Source organism: Panthera pardus, unplaced genomic scaffold (genome assembly GCF_024362965.1).
Source record: "Panthera pardus isolate Hobbes unplaced genomic scaffold, ASM2436296v1 HiC_scaffold_2, whole genome shotgun sequence".
Classification (NCBI taxonomy): Eukaryota; Metazoa; Chordata; class Mammalia; order Carnivora; family Felidae; genus Panthera; species Panthera pardus.
The window spans coordinates 36,392,351-36,411,731 of record NW_026526765.1 but is presented as its reverse complement, the minus strand read 5'-3'; the positions used below and the strand labels follow the sequence as shown (position 1 = coordinate 36,411,731).

The window sequence follows — 19,381 nt, the reverse complement described above, 5'->3', positions numbered from 1 at the left end:
GAATGAGAGGCTGGATGAAATGAAATGAGAGTAAATAAAACGATTCTTTTGAATGGTTGTTATTTGTGTGTATTTAGTTGGTTGGTTGTTTTGTTTAGTTGGTTGTTTTGTGATATGCAGGTACTCTAAAGACTGTTAGCCTGAGAACTATTTAGGTAGTAAAATGGAAGCAGATACTGCTTAGATGCTTTTCTGCCTGGATGCTTTGGCTTCCCCCAGTGGAAGAAAGGGAAGTACAACGTGGAGTCAAATAAGTGATACCGAGGTGGGGAGTCTAGAGGCAATAGGGTTCATTGATGGTAAATTCGGGTTAGATGAGTTTAGTTTGGACACATACAATGTGGCACATCTGTTTAAAGCCAAGTAGGGGACATCCAGGTAGATAGTTAGGATTAGAGGTCAGGAGAGGAGTCTGTTTTATTTATCTTTTATTATTTTTTTAATATTTATTTATTTATTTTGAGAGAGAGAGGGAGTGAGCGAGCAGGAGAAGTGCAGAGAGAGGGAGAGAGAGCATCCCAAGCATGCTCCGTGCTGTCAGCACGGAGCCCAGTACAGGGCTCGAACTCGCAGACTGTAAGATCATGACCTGAGCTGAAACTGGAGTCGGTTGCTTAACTGACTAAGCCACTCAGGCACCCCTGTTTTATTTTGATGAATCATATTCAGTTCTGTTCACCTAAGTAATTGAGAGTAAACTAGATTTGTTTGGGGTTTGTTGCTTGTTTTACGTGAAGGAGCAGCACGGAAGAGGGAGATTAGACTGACAAATAACGACATTCCTGTCATAGTTAAGAGAGCACGGGCGCTCACATAGAGAGCTCACATAGGGAGCATGTGTGCATGCATGAGCAGGGGAGGGAGGGAAAGAGAATCCCATGCAGGCTCTGTGCTGTCAGCGAGGAGCCTGACGTGCAGCTCGTCTCACAAACTGTGAGATCATGACCTGAGCCAAAATCAAGAGTCAGATGCTTAATCAACTGAGCCACCCAGACACCCCTCAAATTTGTCTTTTAAAATGTCTTAGTGCATTCTAAAGTAATTCTTTATTCCTAAATGGGTAACACTATGAAGATCCCTATTTTGGCCCAATTTTCCTGCCCCTTCTTAATCCTGTGATTATATTACTGTTCTAAATACTAAATATTCTCCTTTTTTTTTCTACCTCTGAAATTTCTCTATCTAAACTTTGTTGAAATAACCACACATTTTACTTATGAAATTTGCTCCTGCACAGTATAGCTTACAAACTATGGAGAAAATATATAACATAATCAAGTATGAATATCTTCAAATGTCATTGTAATTAGGATCCACAGGCAACCATGCCATTATCAATGTGCAGTACTGACTCACAATAATAACAGTAATATTATCATTTATACTTTAATGGCACCTATTGGCTTACAAAGAATGCCAGTACATTTTACCTTTTTGGTAAAGCTGCCCTATATTTCAACAGTGTTGATGTCGGGTAAATTTATAGAAATACCTAAAATTCAAAAGATTTTAACTTTTCCTTCCTTATTTTTTCTTCCTGACTTATTTTAATACTCCCTCTACTCCCTTACCTAGGTTCCACTTTCATCATAAATAATCAGTGCTCTAGGATTTGCTCTCTTGTGTGTTACTCATTTTCTGTTCCAAGTTTCTGTAGTCCTTGCTATTCTTCATATGGAAACATATATATCTGATTTTTCATCCTTTGCCAACCTTCTAGGGTGACTCCCCACTAACCAAGCATGCCACCTCACTATAACAGAACAGAGGACAAAAAGAATCTTTGAATGATTCCATTTGAACCACCCAGTAAATTTACAGTGATAGTCAGAGGTAAGCCATGGACATATCAAAGCAACAGTAAACTGCCTGTACCCCTTCTTATGTATGCCTGATACACATTTACTTCCATCCTATCTCTTTTCACTCGGGACAGCCCCCCCTCTGATACTTGCTTTTTAACCTTATGGCATTCAAGCTGTGTCCTTCCCTAAAGAATTTGCCCTGGGATGCTCCTGAAACTCTGAAACTGTTCACCCTGTCCTGGCCTATGCTCATCTAGTTCTAGTGTCGTGGGAGTCACTCCTGAAGCCTGTTGGGGCCAGCCCAGGAACCTGTAGGCCATGGCAAGAGGATCTTTGAATAATGACTTAGAAGTAATGTACAGACATTTAAATCATAACCTTCCAGAAATTATGACATTTTCTTCCTTACCTAAAACAGAAAGACTTGAGATAATTTCTAGCCTCTTAGAAGAAGATATGGGAGAGGTTTTCGAATAGGCCTGTGATTAGGTCTTTGTCTTGATTCTGACTGGAAAACTGGGGACTCTTCTCCCAAACCTCATCCACAGTGTGATCAAAGTTTTGTCACTGAGGCATACAGCTGCTTTCATCTCCACTGTCTGAAGGACATGACATCAAAGTGCTATCGGGGAAGCAAACAGGTTGTACAAGAGGGAGGCTACAATGTTACACCTTTTCTAGGCAAGCCCAGGATAGAAATACACATGTACCCACACCCAAATACAACAGATGATTTTCTCAACCTATGTCACTAGTGCCTGAGGAAACGTGAAGATGAAAAGACTATTGATTCGTTGGAGCAGATTAATCAATTTAGAACTACCTGGGGAAATCTTCCATGAGTCATGGAAGCGATGCACAAGAGAAGTCATTAAGCTTTGAATGTTTACCTCTTCTTTGTGAGCAGCTCCTACTGACTGAAAAATGCATGCTGTTAATTGGTAAGACACTCTCTTGCTTTGACAGTAAGCCACAGTGTTGTTTCCTTCCACGTCAGAAGAAGGAAGCCATGTATATGATGTGTCTGGATATGTTCTCTATAGTCAGTCTATCAGTAGGTGGAAAATTTGGCATTTTACCTGATTGAGGTATTATAGGTCAGTCTTCTATGGGAGTGGTACCAAGCAGTATGTTCCTCTGAGGAGACGCCAATTATTATGCCTCACAACCAAAGTGGTCAGAACTATGAGAGGTGTTGGCGTTAGGTAATATTATAACTGGAAATAAGAATTCTACCAAAGTATTTAGGGTCACTCCACTTCTGGGTACATTTTATTATCATGTTTTTTTTATCATGCTTAAATAGACAAAAAACTGCTTTTCTAAAAGTAAACTAACCTTAGTTTTCCTTTCCATGCCATAAGAAAGTAGCTAGAATATTCTCATTAGCTTGATTTCAAATGGAATCCACTAAAGTTCAAGGGGAACCTGCTTCACATTAATATCGTCTTTGGATAGTAATGTCATAGTCAAATATGGGACAGTTGTCCATATATTTTTATTCTGATGTTAAAGAATCGAAACAAACTCATCAGAAATGGGAATTACATCTTGGCAAGGATGCGGAGAAAGAGGATCTCTTTTGCCCGGCTGGTGGGAATGCAAACTGGTGCAACCACTGTGGAAAACAATATGGAATTTCCTCAAAAAATTAAAACGAGAACTACCCTACAACCCAGCAATTGCACTACTAGGTATTTTTCCAAGGGATACAGGTATGCTGTTTTGAAGGGGCACATGCACCCCAATGTTTATAGCAACACTATCAACAATAGCCAAAGTATGGAAAGAGCCCAAATGATGTTCATCAATGGATGAATGGATAAAGAAGATATGGTGTACACACACACACACACACACACACACACACACACACAATGGAGTATTACTCAGCAATCAAAAAGAATGAAATCTTGCCATTTGCAACTACGTGTTTGGAACTAGAGGGTATTTTGCTAAGTGAAATTAAAGAAAAACAAATATCATATGACTTCACTCATAATGAGGACTTTAAGATACAAAACAGATGAACATAAGGGAAGGGAAGCAAAAATAATATAAAAACAGGGAGGGGGACAAAACATAAGAGACTCTTAAATATGGAGAACAAACAGAGGGTTATTTAAGGGATTGTGGGAGGGGGTGGGCTAAATGGGTAAGGGGCATTAAGGAATCTACCCCTGAAGTCATTGTTGCACTATATGCTAACTAACTTGGATATAAATTTTAAAAATTAAATTAAAATAAAATAAAACAAAATGAAAAAAAAACGGGAATACATCTAAATCCCCATTTTCCTAGTCTTGTAAGCTGGTAGAATCAAAATCTAGAAGAAAAGAAAAAAGAGAGAGAAAATAAAACAGATTGCTTCAATATTTTTCTTTGTCTTTTATAATTTGTTTGCTTGTAGATGTATACGTCAGTCTATATCTAAATTCAGAGATATGGCTGAAGCAAGATAGTCTAAGCCTTGAAAATCAATCAGTTTCTCTCTTCTCCTTCTCTCCCTCTCTCTCTCATTTTATACACGTACACACGCACATACTCTCACACTTAAATGTAATGTGAATGGAGAATTGATTTATCAGAAACAACTGAGACTTTAGGGATTTACCCTTTCTAAGTATTCATTAAAAGCATATTTGTTTTGATTCTATTGATCAAGAGGTTGCTTTTTGCTTCTCTTAAGTACTATTTGGTATGTGAATGTTCTGTAAACTTGTGCATAAGATCACAGAGTCCACACATTATAAAACCTGTATTTGTATAAGACTTATATGGATTTAAGAAGTGAAAGCAGAACATCTCTCAGAGTAATAACTCTGACAAAGAAGCCTTACGTACTAAGAATACACTGAGTACACATCATAGGATAAGAGCTTTAAGTTGGAGTTAGGCTTCTAAAAATAACTGTGAGTGCTCAATCTTTCTACTTTTTACACAGTCTTACACAGCAGAGGATTTCCTAGGCTTATCCTATTAGATTGCATAATCAATACACCAGCTTCTAGCATTACTTATAATTTAAGGCTTTATTTGTTTGTCTGCATTTAAGGTCATGCCTTTAGAATTAAGTAACATGTACTATTGCTGATTTGTGCAGTTACTACTTCACTGTAAAGAAGATGAACTTTAAAAGCATTTTTTTAACTTGAGAATTACAAGCCACACCTACTGCAAACACACACAAATGAGACTATGGTTGAAGCAGAAGGTTCTGTGTTCTGCAACTGCCATATAAACTTACACACTCAAACTCACCTCTTCTTACTTGAAGCAAAGCTATTTTTACGGGTTGAATTGTGCACCCGAACAGATATGTTGAAGTTATAATGCCCAAGTATCTGGCAATGTGACCTTATTTGTAAATAGGATCTTTGCAGATGTAATCAAGTTCAGATGAAATCATTGGAGTGGGCCTTAATCCAACATGACTGCTGTCCTCATAAGAAGAGGAAAACATTGTGTGACAACAGAGGCAGAGATTAGAGTGATGTAGCTGCAAGCCCAGGAGTGCCAATAATTATAGCCTCCACCACAAGTTGGAAGAATCAAAGAAGGTCCTGCTGACTTTGATATCAAATTTTTAGGCTACTGAACAATGAGAGAATAAATCTGTTTGGCTTTTTAAAAAAAAAAGAAAGTATGGGGGCACCTGGGTGGCTCAGTTGGTTAAGTGTCTGCCTTCAGCTTGGGTCACGATCTCACCATTTGTGAGTTCAAGCCCTGCATGGGGCTGTCTGCTGTCAGCGTGGAGCCTGCTTCAGATCCTCTGTCCCCCTCTCTCTCTCTCAAAAAGAAACTATCTCTCTCTCTCTCAAAAAGAAACTAAAAAAAAAAACAAAAACAAAAGTGGTTTTCTAAAGTAACACAATAATTTTAGCCAGTGTCTTTTAAACTTGTGATTGAGATGGTCTTTGCCTAGGGAAATAGTTTTCTATACAACTTAATCAGCCACTGACCTAATAAGCACATATTTGCCTGAAATAGCTAACTCTATGGGAGTGTTGGGCAATACAGATCCTAGTGGATGCCCTCATCATTTTACTCAGACAGATTGTAGTAATAATTTGACTTGTACTGTCATTTTCAGAATGGAGATGGTTTAACCCAAAGCATGGTTGATTTTTTTTCCTCTTAAATACCCATATGTGAGCAGAGTATAGGATAATGATTATTAAGGTATAGCTTCAAATGTACTGTATCCTGTAACCTGCAGTTAGCAGGTCAGAGACCCAAAGGAGAGCTGCTCCTTCTTATCATGAGGCCACAAGCAAGTTAAGGAAACTCTGCACTTCATCCTCATGAAGGCTCTTCTAGCTGCCATAACGTTGCTGTGATAATCACCAGGTCAAATTAGATTCTTATTTTAAGAGATCTGTGTAAACCATACTCAATGTTTTTGTTGGTGGTGGTATTACAATTATTATTATGACTATGCCAAGATAATGGAAGTAATACTCACAAGCATGTAGAGACCTAAGGGCTTTTTTTTGTTTTTCAATCCTTAGGCAAACCAGATGAAACCATGGGCAAGTAACAGTATTTTCTATGACTTTGAAATGTATTGTTCCTTGCATATTAGATTAAAATAAAGTTTGATAGTCCAAATACACTTATTTATGTGTGTAGTCAGTTGTTTTTATCTTTAAAATAGGTATATTCTTAGACTCAATTTGCTGATAAAAAAGGTAGCCTAAATTTTTGCCCAGATCTCATACAATTCCAACTTTTTATGGATCTGTGGATAAATGTCAGTCTACCATAGGAAAGATTGTTTAGTGAGTCAATTCTTTTATTTTATTTCATTAATCCTTCTTAAACCTGGTGATCGGGGGCCTGACCCAGTAGCAAATCCAGGTAGAAAAAGAAAACACAGAGAAATTTATTTATCATACCATCATGCCACTACTTGGCTATGTTAAATGTCAAGGGCAAATTCTACCATTGCTGAGGTGGGATTTCAGAATCAGTTACAGGTGAGAGCCTGACTTTTGGAATAATGGAAAAGCTCTTTTTTACCCCAACGTCAATAACCAGTTGCTAAGTTTCTTGTCAGCTTGCACATTTGTTTTCTCTATGGTGTAAAATTCTCTATTGTTTAGTTATGCTTATCTCTAAACATCAGATTTTAATAAAATCCCTGATGATGTCTATGTTTGCAAAGAGATTAGAGTGGTAACTGGCAGTAGAAAGTACTACAAATATGTTATTAAGTGAAAACACACACATACACACTATTAATAAATGTAGACCCTCATGTAGAGAAATGTAGATGGAAAACACCTGAACACCACATTGGGTATCAACCCTTTTGTATAGAACCACTTTATGTCAGCCTTTTATATAATGCCTCTCATTTGATCTTCCAGTAAAGTATAAGTTCTATGTTATACCATCTGCCATACAAATCGACATATATGTAAATTCTCTATGAGGAAAAATATAATGCCTTGTTTTTCCTATGGTAACAAACATTTATAGAAGCAAAAAATTGCACATACAATAAATTTTATCATCTAATAATTAACAATAATCACCCAAGGGTTACACTCAAGCTGAAAAACTGTTCTTAATTCCTGCTTCTTTTATGTCCCAGGTGGCCACTTTCCTTATTAAAGGCAGAAGGTTGAGCCTACCAAAAAGGATGATAGTTCTTTGTTTCACTTCAATGTCACTTTAATTTCAGCAGTTTTTAAAACTACCAATATGCTAAAACCTCTAATTAGCGGAGTTAAACAACTTGAGAGTGCCATCGAAGAGATGATCTACTAATTTGAAAATCATTAGTGCAGAGTTGCTTCACTAAAACCCATACAATTAATTTAAAAGTGTGTATTAAATAATAGCATTTAGAGATACATTTGGAGATGTGCCATCATTACTTATTTTACTTTGACCAGGTGTTAGTGGAAGCACACAGCATCCGTAAGTGGTTCAGACTGAATCTGCCTCCCTATGTGGCATGCACCTTCTATACTCTGGAGGATTAAGCTTCAGACAAGGACCTCCTTCCAGAAGACTCTTCCTATTCAATGCCAGGATACTTTGCTTCATCCTGGGCTTTGGGAATAGGAGGAAAAGAAGAGAACCCTTTGAGTGTTCTTGGCCAATGGGAAAAAGTGAAGTATGACTGAATGACCCAACCGTCTTTATTGACCTCAAACTCTCCAGGGAATTTTCCTTTAGAGGTTTCCTCTGATGAAAACCTGAGATCATTTTTCCTCTAAATTCCCCTAAGATGTAGTAGACGTTCCCTTTTGCTAGTTGAGATGAGAACATATATTTTAAAGAATTTCTGTGCTACAGTTATGTTCTTAAAATGCTTTAAACTTTTGCATTAGGATTATGTATTTTACTTACATACATGGTTATGAAATATGTGGCTGTGATCTTTGGAATGGAGACAGTTTATACTGTAGTTCAAACACATCAGTGATTCAGTTCCAGCTTTGGCACTGATAAATGTGTGTGACTTTGAGCAATTTTCTTAATTTTTCTAATTTTTGCATCTCTTACCTGTAAGAACAATATCAGGTTTCAAGAATGTTATGAGGAGCAATGAGTTCGTAGAATAGTACCTCATAAGGAGTAAAGTACTTAGTGTATGCTAATCTCTTCCATTGTTCCTTTATATTTAAGTATATATAGAAAATATGTTTATGGATAGATATATGTGCAGAAATATTTAAAATATACTTGCTGGGGTGCCTGGGTGGTTCAGTCAGTTAACCATCCGACTTCGGCTCAGGTCATGATCTCATGGTTTGTGAGTTTGCACCCTGCATTGAGCTCTGTGCTAATGGCTCAGAACCTGGAGCCTGCTTCAGATTTTCTTTCTCCCTCTTTTTCTGCCTCTCCCCTACTCATGCTCTCTCTCTTTCTCTCTCTCTCTCAAAAAAAAAAAAATAAACATTAAAAAAATTAAAAGCAAAATTAAGATAAAATGAAATAAGGGACACCTGGCTCAGTCAGTTAAGCCTTCCACCTCAGGTCAGGTCTTGATCTCAGGGTTCATGGGTTCAAGCTCCACATTGGGCTCTGTGCTGACAGCTCAGAGCCTGGAGCCTGCTTGGGATTCTATGGGTCCCTCTCTCTCTGCCCCTCCACCGCTCATACTCTGTCTCTCTCTCTCTCCCTCTCTCTCCCTCTCAAATAATAAACATTAAAACAAAACAAAATAAAATAAAATAAAATATATTTACTTATATTTACTTGTACAAGCAAGCAATGAAAATATTTGCTCAAAATACTAATTATAGAAAAATCACACTTAAAATCTTAAAATAATACCTGATTTTGGGCCTTTCTATAACAAGTATTAATTAACTCTTAGTATAAAAAATTAAGCTAATAGACACACCAACTTAAAAAATAATGTATTGATATGTTTAATTTTTATTTTAAAATAATGCACTAGTGTATAAAGAAATACGAGAAAAAATATCCATAATCTCAAGCATGATTAAATTTTAATTTATCAATCTACTTAATGCAGATTTTGTATTTTATCATGCGATTGAAGCAGGAAAACATATATTTAGAATTTGAGGGATTAATTGTCCAGGGAACAAGTCTAGAACTTAAAATAACCAAACATCATTCTTTTTATGGCAACAGTAATCTAGTTATGCAGTAACTTTATATTTTATTGCTAAAAGCTATTTGAATCCTTCTGTAATGCAAAAGGATTGATTTCAGAGGCACAAATGTTTGGAAGCAGATCATAACAGTCACAAATAAGAAAAATAAATACATTTTTCCAACTGAAAAATATATGTAATTGTATATTATTTTTTAAAGTGTCATTTCTAAAAATCATGGCATTTAAATTACTTGGAGATAATGCTACCAAGAATACAAATACGGAGGCGCTTGGGGGGTTCAGTCAACTGAGGGTCCAACTCTTGATTTGGGCTCAGGTCATGATCCTGGGATCATGGGATTGGGCCCCACATTAGGCACCATGCTGAGCATGGAGCCTGCTTGGAATTCTCTTATTCCCTCGACCCCTTTCCCATGTGCACGTGTTCTCTCTCTCTTTCCCTCTCTCTCTCTCTCTGAAATAAAAATTTTAAAAAAGTTCAAAAAATATAACCATGTATTTCAAGGTTTCAAGAGCTTCTATCATTTGATTTGCCTGGAAATAATTCATTACTTCCTAATTTAAAAACATAGTGCTAATGTTATGGAACAAGGTTGACAAGTTATGAAATCAAAGCACAATGTTGACAGGTTCTCTTTCTTCTTGCCTACATTGGAGTTAATATTTGCTTTCAAAGCACTATACTGGGAGGAAATGCCACATCATATATATTTTTTTAAGAAATATTCTTTCTCATTATCTACATTTTGACCTTACACACAACATAGCTGTCAGCCTTTTCCCTGAGTCTCCTTAGGAATTGCATGTAGAGTGTTTCTACTGAATAATTCAATTTAGGACGGCCTCATTGAGTTGATCTCCACTTGTCTTCCTACTGACCTTATCACTTACTATGATCTATAACAAAACGTGATGAATAATGTTTAATTCAACGAAGATACCTCCTCAAAGATGTTTCTTAAATGTTTCTGTTTGTAATTTACAAATCCAGCAATTCTAGGGGACATACTTCCAAAAACAAAAATGCTCAAATGAGTACTTAAAAACAAGGATAGCTCTATTTCAATCACGAATCAGTATAAATCTTGCTCCTGATGTCTATCCATTGTTACCATACTTCAGCACTGTAAAATTGATAGAGAACAACAATTTATTACCCTGACTCTCTTCTCTTATACACAGATTAAGTAAACTCATGTTCAGTTGAAGGTACACTTTGGAATTGGTGACCTGTTATGCTACACTTCTTATGACTTCAGGCAGATTATGCTCAGCTGTATTCCTTATCTTGAGAACTTCTTAATGTATCTTTGTATCTGATTGGCATTGCTGAAATTGATGTAAATGATAAGTTTATTCAGTGGTTGAAGAAGTAAATTGAAACTGATCAAAATTTGATACTTTAGCTGTTGATGTATATATTTCTGAGTCAAGTTCTATATATCCAAGTTTGCTTCTATATATCCAATTTTGCCTACTTAGATTCATGCTTGTATTTGATTTCAAATGATAAAGAAGAATTTATTCAGATGTTCAATAATGGAATATTTTGTCCTTCTAAATTAATAGAATTTTGGTTCATATAAAGATGATGGACCAGAGAACTTTTATACCTGTGGCAGAATACTAAATGCCTTAGTTTGAGTTTGACCATCCTAAGTCAGAAGGTGTAGGGAACTCTAGAGTAAACATTTCTTTTCTTTTTTTGTCATAGCCCTGATCCAAATTAAGTAACGGTGTAAACAGTATATCAAACAAATGCTTAGAAACTAGATTAACCTAGACTATAAACCTAAAATATATTTTTTTCTGTATGAAAGTTGCCAGATGGAATAATCAAATTTACTTATATATATTCTTGTTAATTGGACTCAATATGTTTTCCTCAAAAAAATAATTACATTCAGTGATGCCTCAGTGAAGTGATGACTTAAATGAGCAAACTCTTTGAATAATAAAAATCTGTAAGGAACAGTTTGTTAGTAAATCATTGCCTACATGAAAACAAAAGAAACCCTGATTAAATCAGAGCTAACAGATATTTATTTCCTTTCAATAGGATTCAAGTCATATGGAAGTTGGTAATATTTGGATCATATGATAAATCACGTGGAGTATATAGTCTTCCCATTCATGTTATTATTATTGATGTAGACTAAAATACAATAGAGTCATTTTTTTTTAAATGAAAGGAGAACAGCCACATAATAAAAGAGAAAAGAAAAGAAAAAAAAAGAAAAGAAAAGAAAAGAAAAGAAAAGAAAAGAAAAGAAAAGAAAAGAAAAGAAAAGAAAAGAAACATTCCTGGACCTTCACCAAGCCCTATCAGATCTAGTTTTTCCTTCTTATTTTTTTTTAATTTTTATTTATTTTTGAGAGAGAGAGAAATAGAGCACAAGTTGGGGAGGGGTAGAGAGGGAGGGTGACACAGAATTGGAAATGGGCTCCAGGCTCTGAGCTGTCAGCACAGAGTCCAACACAGGGCTCGAACTCGTGAACCGTGAGATTATGACCTGAGCTGAAGTCAGACGCTCAACTGACTGAGCCACCCAGGCACCCCCAAGTTTTTCCTTCTTTATGTCTCCTCTTTGCCTGATGTTGATTTTCTACATTAAATAAGGGTTTTCATGTGAGATTTGAACTGATCAGTTAGTCTTTCAGCCTAATATTTTGCCTGAAATTAGGAATATAATGTTTATAAAATCAAGAGCAGTGTCATGTAGTAGCTAATGGTATGGTCTCTAGAGTCAGATTGGGTTCAAAACAATGAATCTTCCACTTATAAACTTGTAACCTTGGGCAAGTCACGATGTTCTCTACCTCAATATTATCATTTATCGAATGGCAATAAGAACAATCAGATGAAATATTGATTAGATCAATACAGTAATTGGTGCTTTGAGCAGTTTAGAGCCCTTCATGTTGTTACCATCACACTGTTTTTCAAGGATAACCCCATGTGTGTGTTTTATCGCCATAGTCAACCTACCTTTCTGGCTTGAGCTTTTTGTAGCTGGGATTGTAACGGTGGATGGTGCTGGTGGGGAGGGTAGGAGCCAATAAAGAGGATGCCGGTAATGGTATAAATATCATTCTTCCATTTAGGGTTCTTTCAGCAGCAGCCTCTGAATCACATGGCTGCTGCCTAAATACTGACATTCCACTGTGAGGGCTGGGTTGGCCCTCATGTACACAATGCGCATAGACAAAATTCAATGTGTAAAGAGAATGATTCTGGTCTTGTAGAATAACAGAAAAGATCCCTACACCTGATCAGTCTCCTCTGTAAAGAAAAGCCTAAATTGCTTGAATCTTTCTGAATTTTCCATAACCTCCTGAATTATTCTACTTTCCTTTTTCTTTTACCATTTCATAAAAATCTTATATGCTAAATTCTATAGACCTTATCTCCTCAAAATTATTTATGGCTGTTCTTGTTTTATACTTTATGCTTTTATGCTATTTCACTTTTCATTTCACCTCCCTTAGGGTTCCAATAGCTTTTGAACATAGCTTTCCTTTAGTCATTGTTAAATCCATCTATTACCTCACCATGGCTGTAGTTTGGGCCATATCATTCCTTCTTTTTAATATTCTTTTGTTTATTTTTGAGAGAGAGGGTGGGGGAGAGGTAGAGGGAAAAAAGAGAGAATTTTAAGCAGTCTCTGCGCTGTCACTGTAGAGCCTGACTTGGGGCTTGAACTCATGAACTGTGAGATCATGACCTCAGCCGAAGTCAAGAGTCTGTCACTTAATGGACTGAGCCAACCAGGTGCCCCTGAGCCACATAATTGTTTGCTGTGAGGGAGCTTCTCTGTGAATTGATGGAGTGGGGGGGGGGGGGGGGGAGGGGTACTTAGTAGCTTCAATAGCCTGTACCTATTAGGTGTTAGCAGCACTTCCTCCAGTTATAAAAACAAAAAGTTCAGCAATGTTCCTTGGGTGACAGAATCATCCTCAGTTGAGAACCACTGTTATATAAAAATAACATATCTCAAAAACACTTATATATGAATAATCATAGATTCAGGGAAATCTTTTTAACCAATACAGAAAGTTCAGCAGCTCACAGGGAAATTGTAGATTTATTTTCCTACATAAAGTAATCAAAATGTTTGTATGGCAAATTATATCATTAAAAAATAAATAGGAAAACAGTAAATTAGGAATAGACATTTAAAGCAAATAGTTAAAGAATTGATATCCAGTCTTCAACTATGTATTACAAATTCATAAGAAAAAAACAAGAATTTCATCAGAAATGAGAAGTCCAGTTGGTTAATAAGTATATGAAAACATTCTCAAATTCTTAGTCTGAGAAATGGAAATAAAAATAACTGTGGCTTCAAAACACAGGGTCACGGGGCGCCTGGGTGGCTCAGTCGGTTAAGCGGCCGACTTCAGCTCAGGTCATGATCTCATGGTCTGTGAGTTCGAGCCCCGCATCGGGCTCTGTGCTGACAGCTCAGAGCCTGGAGCCCGTTTCAGATTCTGTGTCTCCCTCTCTCTGTGACCCTCCCCTGTTCATGCTCTGTCTCTCTCTGTCTCAAAAATAAATAAACGTTAAAAAAAATAAAAAAAAAAACTGTGGGCTACTATTTCTCACTAGAAAAGGTGATGAAGTGTGATTTTACTTGTTTTTGGAAAAGTTACAGCCTTTTGAAACATTCTGGCAATATATTTCAAAATCAATTGAAAACTTTACTCTTTGACCCAACAAACACACTCCTGAGAATCTATTTGATAGAGATAAAGGTTATATGTACAAAGTTGTTTATTACAGAATAGTTTGTAGTGGCAAAAACTAGAAAACAATAGAAAAATACGAGAATTAACTATAACAAAATCAACAATGGTAATTGACATAGTTACATGAACACTAGATTATTTGGAGGAATTTTCCTGTGATAAAAGCTAAATGCAGGGAAGTATATATGATATGATCCATTTTTGTAGGGAAAAAAAAGCCAGAATCTGTGTGTGTGTGTGTGTGTGTGTGTGTGTGTGTGTGTGTGTGTGTTGGATATGTGCCTAAGGAGATAAATGAAAATGAACCTAAACACACATTCTTACTTTGGCTATTATCTAACTGCATTCCTCTGGAAAATTGAAATGCTCTTCTCCAGCTCCACTTACCGTTTCCCCTCAAAAACAAAGAAATAAACAATACGAACATAATTAAAATGCAGTCTCCCCTGGACACCCCATTGGCTTTTGAATTATTCCCATTATATCTATGTCCATCAAGATGCCTTAACAACATGACTATGCCCCTGTGTAAGGAAGGGAATCTTGCATTAGATTTAACAGCACAGTCAAAATTTATTTATTCACCCTTTTTTTCAACAACAGTGTTTTCAACAAAAAATATTTAGTGTGTCCACCGAATCATGCAATTTAGAGTTTAACATGATCAATGAGACATAGCCCCAGCCCTAATCTAGGAGTAGATGCCAGGCAAATGAGAAGATCATCATATACCAGATGGAAGTCACCACAACAAGGGAATTGGAGTCCCAAGGGAGCCCAGAAGAGATTTAAAGCCAGTGAGAAACAAACAAAGCTTATTTTTTCTTTTCTGTTCGTTCTTTGAATAGATCTTAGGAATTAAACCCTTTGCAATAAATTCATTTTTAGTATATCAGTGTATTACTGAGTTGAATTTCAGGAAGTTTAATGTCACTTTAAATAACATGTATATTCAAGATTTTTATAGAACACATTTCTTTGTTCATTGAATACTCCATTTCTAGTTCCTGGAACATCTAGAATTTGGGCAACCTTAGGTTTATTTGTTAAGTATAGCTATGTATTTTCATGTGTGAAAAAAAGTGTAAGGAATGAATTTTATTTCTCAAAATGAAAACTTGTGCGTGGGTCCATTATACTGTATGCATAGTATAATATGCAAATAATTTTCATTTCTTAAAATTGAATCTCATTTTTACACCTGTGTGTGTGTGTGTGTGTGTGTGTGTGTGTGTGTACACATGGATGGATGGATGGATGGATGGGGCAACATGACCTTATTTTATAAGTAACAATGAATTTCACTTTAAGAAACTTAACTCTTTCAACCAAACGGGGCTGGTTATTTTTGTCAGCAGCCATATGCAATTCCAAAGTTTATGAAGTTGGATGTTTCAGCTTTATCATGTCCTATTTTTCCTAATTGGATAACTCCATTAAAACATGAACAAAAAATTATCTACGTATATTCAATATTTTTTTTAAATAACTTAAAATTTTCCAATAATTTAAGAGTTAATTCAACAAAGGCAGGGATATCTTTGTGTGTATGTGGGCATGACCTTTTAGTTGCACAGGGACCCACTTCCAGAAGGAACTTGTGCTTGTTATAAAGCTCCGCTGCTGCTATCTTGATATTCTCAATAACTTTATCTGTGAATTTATGTTCTGTAAATGAAGTTCACTGGGACAGTGGAGCATGAACATGACCATGAGCATTGGAGCTTCAGGGGGCCACTCTGCATACACAGGTTCAGACCCGCAGGCAAAGTGGGCAGCACAGAAGCCAAGCAATTGGCCTGACAGCAAGGTGCACATCTGCCTGCCTCCGCAGTCTGGGATGCTGTGTCCCCAGTGTGGCCAAGCCAGAACTGGGCCAGATTACCAGTGGCAACAGCAACCCCCAAAGCAACAGCAGCAAAAGCAGCAAATGGAAGAGGTAGGAGCGGCTCCCCCACTGCCGGCAGGGACAGGAATCTTGGTGAGAGGACAGCTGCCTATCAGTCCCAGGATCCCATCCCTGCAGTATCTACACGAACATTAAATCTGCCTAAATCCCAAAATAATGCTTGCATAACTCAGATGGTAAACTTTGTCAGCAAATTATTACAAAGTTAAGGTGTATACATGGATGTTGCAATAAAACATATCAGGGAGTTATTAGAATTTTTCACAGTTTACAATGTCCAGTTTTGAAAACTCCTACAACATTGCAAAGCAAATATCCACCAGCCTAGAAATACAGATTGAATTTAAAGATCATCATATTTGATGGAAAATAACACTATCTTCATATGAAACTCTAAATGAACCAATGAATAGCAAAAAAAGGAATTTTTTGTATAATTTTACCTTATAATTGAAAATAAAGGAATAAAATACATAAACAGGCATTTTGGATTATATACGAATTATGAAACTACTTTTGGTTTCTTGCACAACCTCAGCAAGTTATAGGAAATGTCAGAGGTAATATTAAAATGTCAGTGCATACATTTACATTAAATTCAACATATAGACAGTGTAAAGGATCTTTGTTGTGATGGAATTGTTCTGTATCTTGACTGTGGTGAGGAATACGCAAACTTATACAGGCGTTAAAATTGTATAAAACTTAAGTACACACACTAACAAGCACCTTAAATCAGTGCAATATGAGTGAGATCAATGGATTGTACCCATGTCAATTTCCTGGTTGTAACATTGTACATACTTTGCAGGATGTTACTATTTTGGATGAAAGGTGCGTGGGTTCTCTATTATTTCTTAAAATTTGCATGTTAATCTATATTTATCTTAAAGTAGAAAGTTTAATTAAAAATCACATTCATACATGAAACTAGTTTGTATAGAGTTAAATCTTCATTGAAAAATGTTCCATTAGAATCATCAGCTCCAGATGTACTAAAATTTATGTTAAATCAGAAATTTATGCCAATGTTATCATAATCTATAGAATATTCTAAGTAGTTCCAGTAATAGGTGCATCAACAGAAAGATCTTTCTTAAAATTTCTCAGAAACTATCAGAAATTATTTGTGATCTTACCTTAGCCAAAACAAGTGATGTCACTTACAATTTTATAGTTGAAAATGAAATTGCTAATTGTAAAAATGTTGATGACCTAAGAAATGGATTTGTAGAAAATTAAACCAGAAAAATTATATGATCAATATATCACAATAATACAGTAGTTCTATTTATCATATTATATATAACTATGACACAAAAATATTATTTTTTGAAATATATAAATTTATGTTGTTATTCATCTATCGCTATTACTATCATAAGTAATAAAATATTTTAAAGGAAAATTTAGTATCTATTATTATCTTTAACAGCACTTTTTTCTTACATTTTGAACTAATGGATCCCAAATTTTCATTTTGCACTGGACCTCATAAATTTTGTAAGTCTTGGGCCAGGAATTTGATACAAATTGATCCAAATAGTCCTTTAAATTTTATCAAAGGGTAGATAAGATATATTGAATAGCTTATTTTTGTAGAATAGAGTTTGGAGTAAATTTTTGAAAGGTTTCAGAAATTGCATCCAGTAACTAATCTCAGAAGTCAGCTCTTTTTTTTCCAGAGGGTTTGCCAAGATATTATTTTGCTTATTTTATTTTATAAAAAGCCAACAAGATTCATCCATCATCAATCCTGACATTTGAATCCCAATCTACATTACCCTGAAAGAGGACTTCAAGGAAGTCTTTCCATTTATCAGACCTCCATTGCCAAAATGTTTGTGTATTTTTCATTTAAGAAGTATGGAATTAAGGACTATGCAAATATATCCATTTGGATTTTAAATCTAAACATCGTAGTTTTGATACAAATTCCTATACATAGACCCATCACCTTCATACTTACCTGCAACATTTCTCATCTTGCAAATACGTTGCAAGAAAATGACCAGATTTCCTTGAAACTTTGGAGTCAGTCTATCAGCATTTTTATATGACAGTCACACCATTGTCCCAAAAGGAATTTTAGTTTTAAAGACAACAAACCTAAAACTGACTGGAATGCATATATTATCAGTAGATTGTTTCTGTTTCCTAGTGGTAGGCAAGTTTTAGAAACCGCAGGTCATTTGAGTAGCAATTAAATGTTCCATTACAAGGATGTTTCTCCATACTCGTTACTCTATAATGTTTTTGTGTACGGGTCATACTCACTTTTTATTCTGCCATCCTAATGACTCAGCCTGTTTTCTCTTTCCCTTCTCTTCCAGAATGATTCGTGGGGAAAGCAGTATTCATATGCACTCTTCAAAGCTATGAGTCACATGCTGTGCATTGGGTATGGAGCCCAGGCCCCAGTCAGCATGTCTGACCTCTGGATTACCATGCTGAGCATGATCGTTGGGGCCACCTGCTATGCCATGTTTGTCGGCCATGCCACGGCTTTAATCCAGTCTTTGGATTCTTCAAGGCGCCAATATCAAGAGAAGGTAATTTGTGTCATCACTACCATCTCCAACCAGCTAGTTTGTAAATTGAATTAATAGTGTTCACAGTAACTAAACCATTATTCTGTCAAAAACATAACGAAACAAAATGGATAAAACAGGAAAACACAGTCTGTTTTGATATTTTAAGGTTGCTTTAAGATGCTCACTATAGGGGCGCCTGGGTGGCGCAGTCGGTTAAGCGTCCGACTTCAGCCAGGTCACGATCTCGCGGTCCGTGAGTTCGAGCCCCGCGTCAGGCTCTGGGCTGAGGGCTCGGAGCCTGGAGCCTGTTTCCGATTCTGTGTCTCCCTCTCTCTCTGACCCTCCTCCGTTCATGCTCTGTCTCTCTCTGTCCCAAAAATAAATAAAAAACGTTGAAAAAAAAATTAAAAAAAAAAAAAAACATGCTCGCTATATAGTTATTTGTTTTCAATTTATTTGTTGAATAACGTTTTTAAATCTGAATTTACATTCACAGAAAAAACAGTTACATGTTTCAGAATGCATTAAGCTGATTTAAAGTATTATGATCGATCATGTTCTATCATATTTCCACAGTAAAATAATATAATGCCTCCTCTAATGTATGTTAGAAAAATGTTAGCGATTAAATGAAAACAGGCAGCCATTGCACATGTCCCTCTGTTTCTCTGCATTACAATCATAATTTATATTATAATCCATATGCTTAGCTGAACATATGTTGCTCTTATATCTAGATAAGTCACCACACCCTCTAGTCTTAAAAATGCATATTAAC

The 19,381-nt window shown here is 36.1% G+C and overlaps 1 protein-coding gene across 1 annotated transcript in view; it reads left to right on the top strand.

The window, feature by feature from the left end:
- Positions 1-19,381, top strand: part of HCN1 (hyperpolarization activated cyclic nucleotide gated potassium channel 1) — a 391,050-nt gene that overhangs the window by 261,264 nt on the left and 110,405 nt on the right. Inside the window, exon 4 of the mRNA XM_019464315.2 lies at positions 18,403-18,621. Coding sequence (XP_019319860.2) covers positions 18,403-18,621 — 219 coding nt within the window. The remainder of the gene's footprint in view (positions 1-18,402; positions 18,622-19,381) is intronic.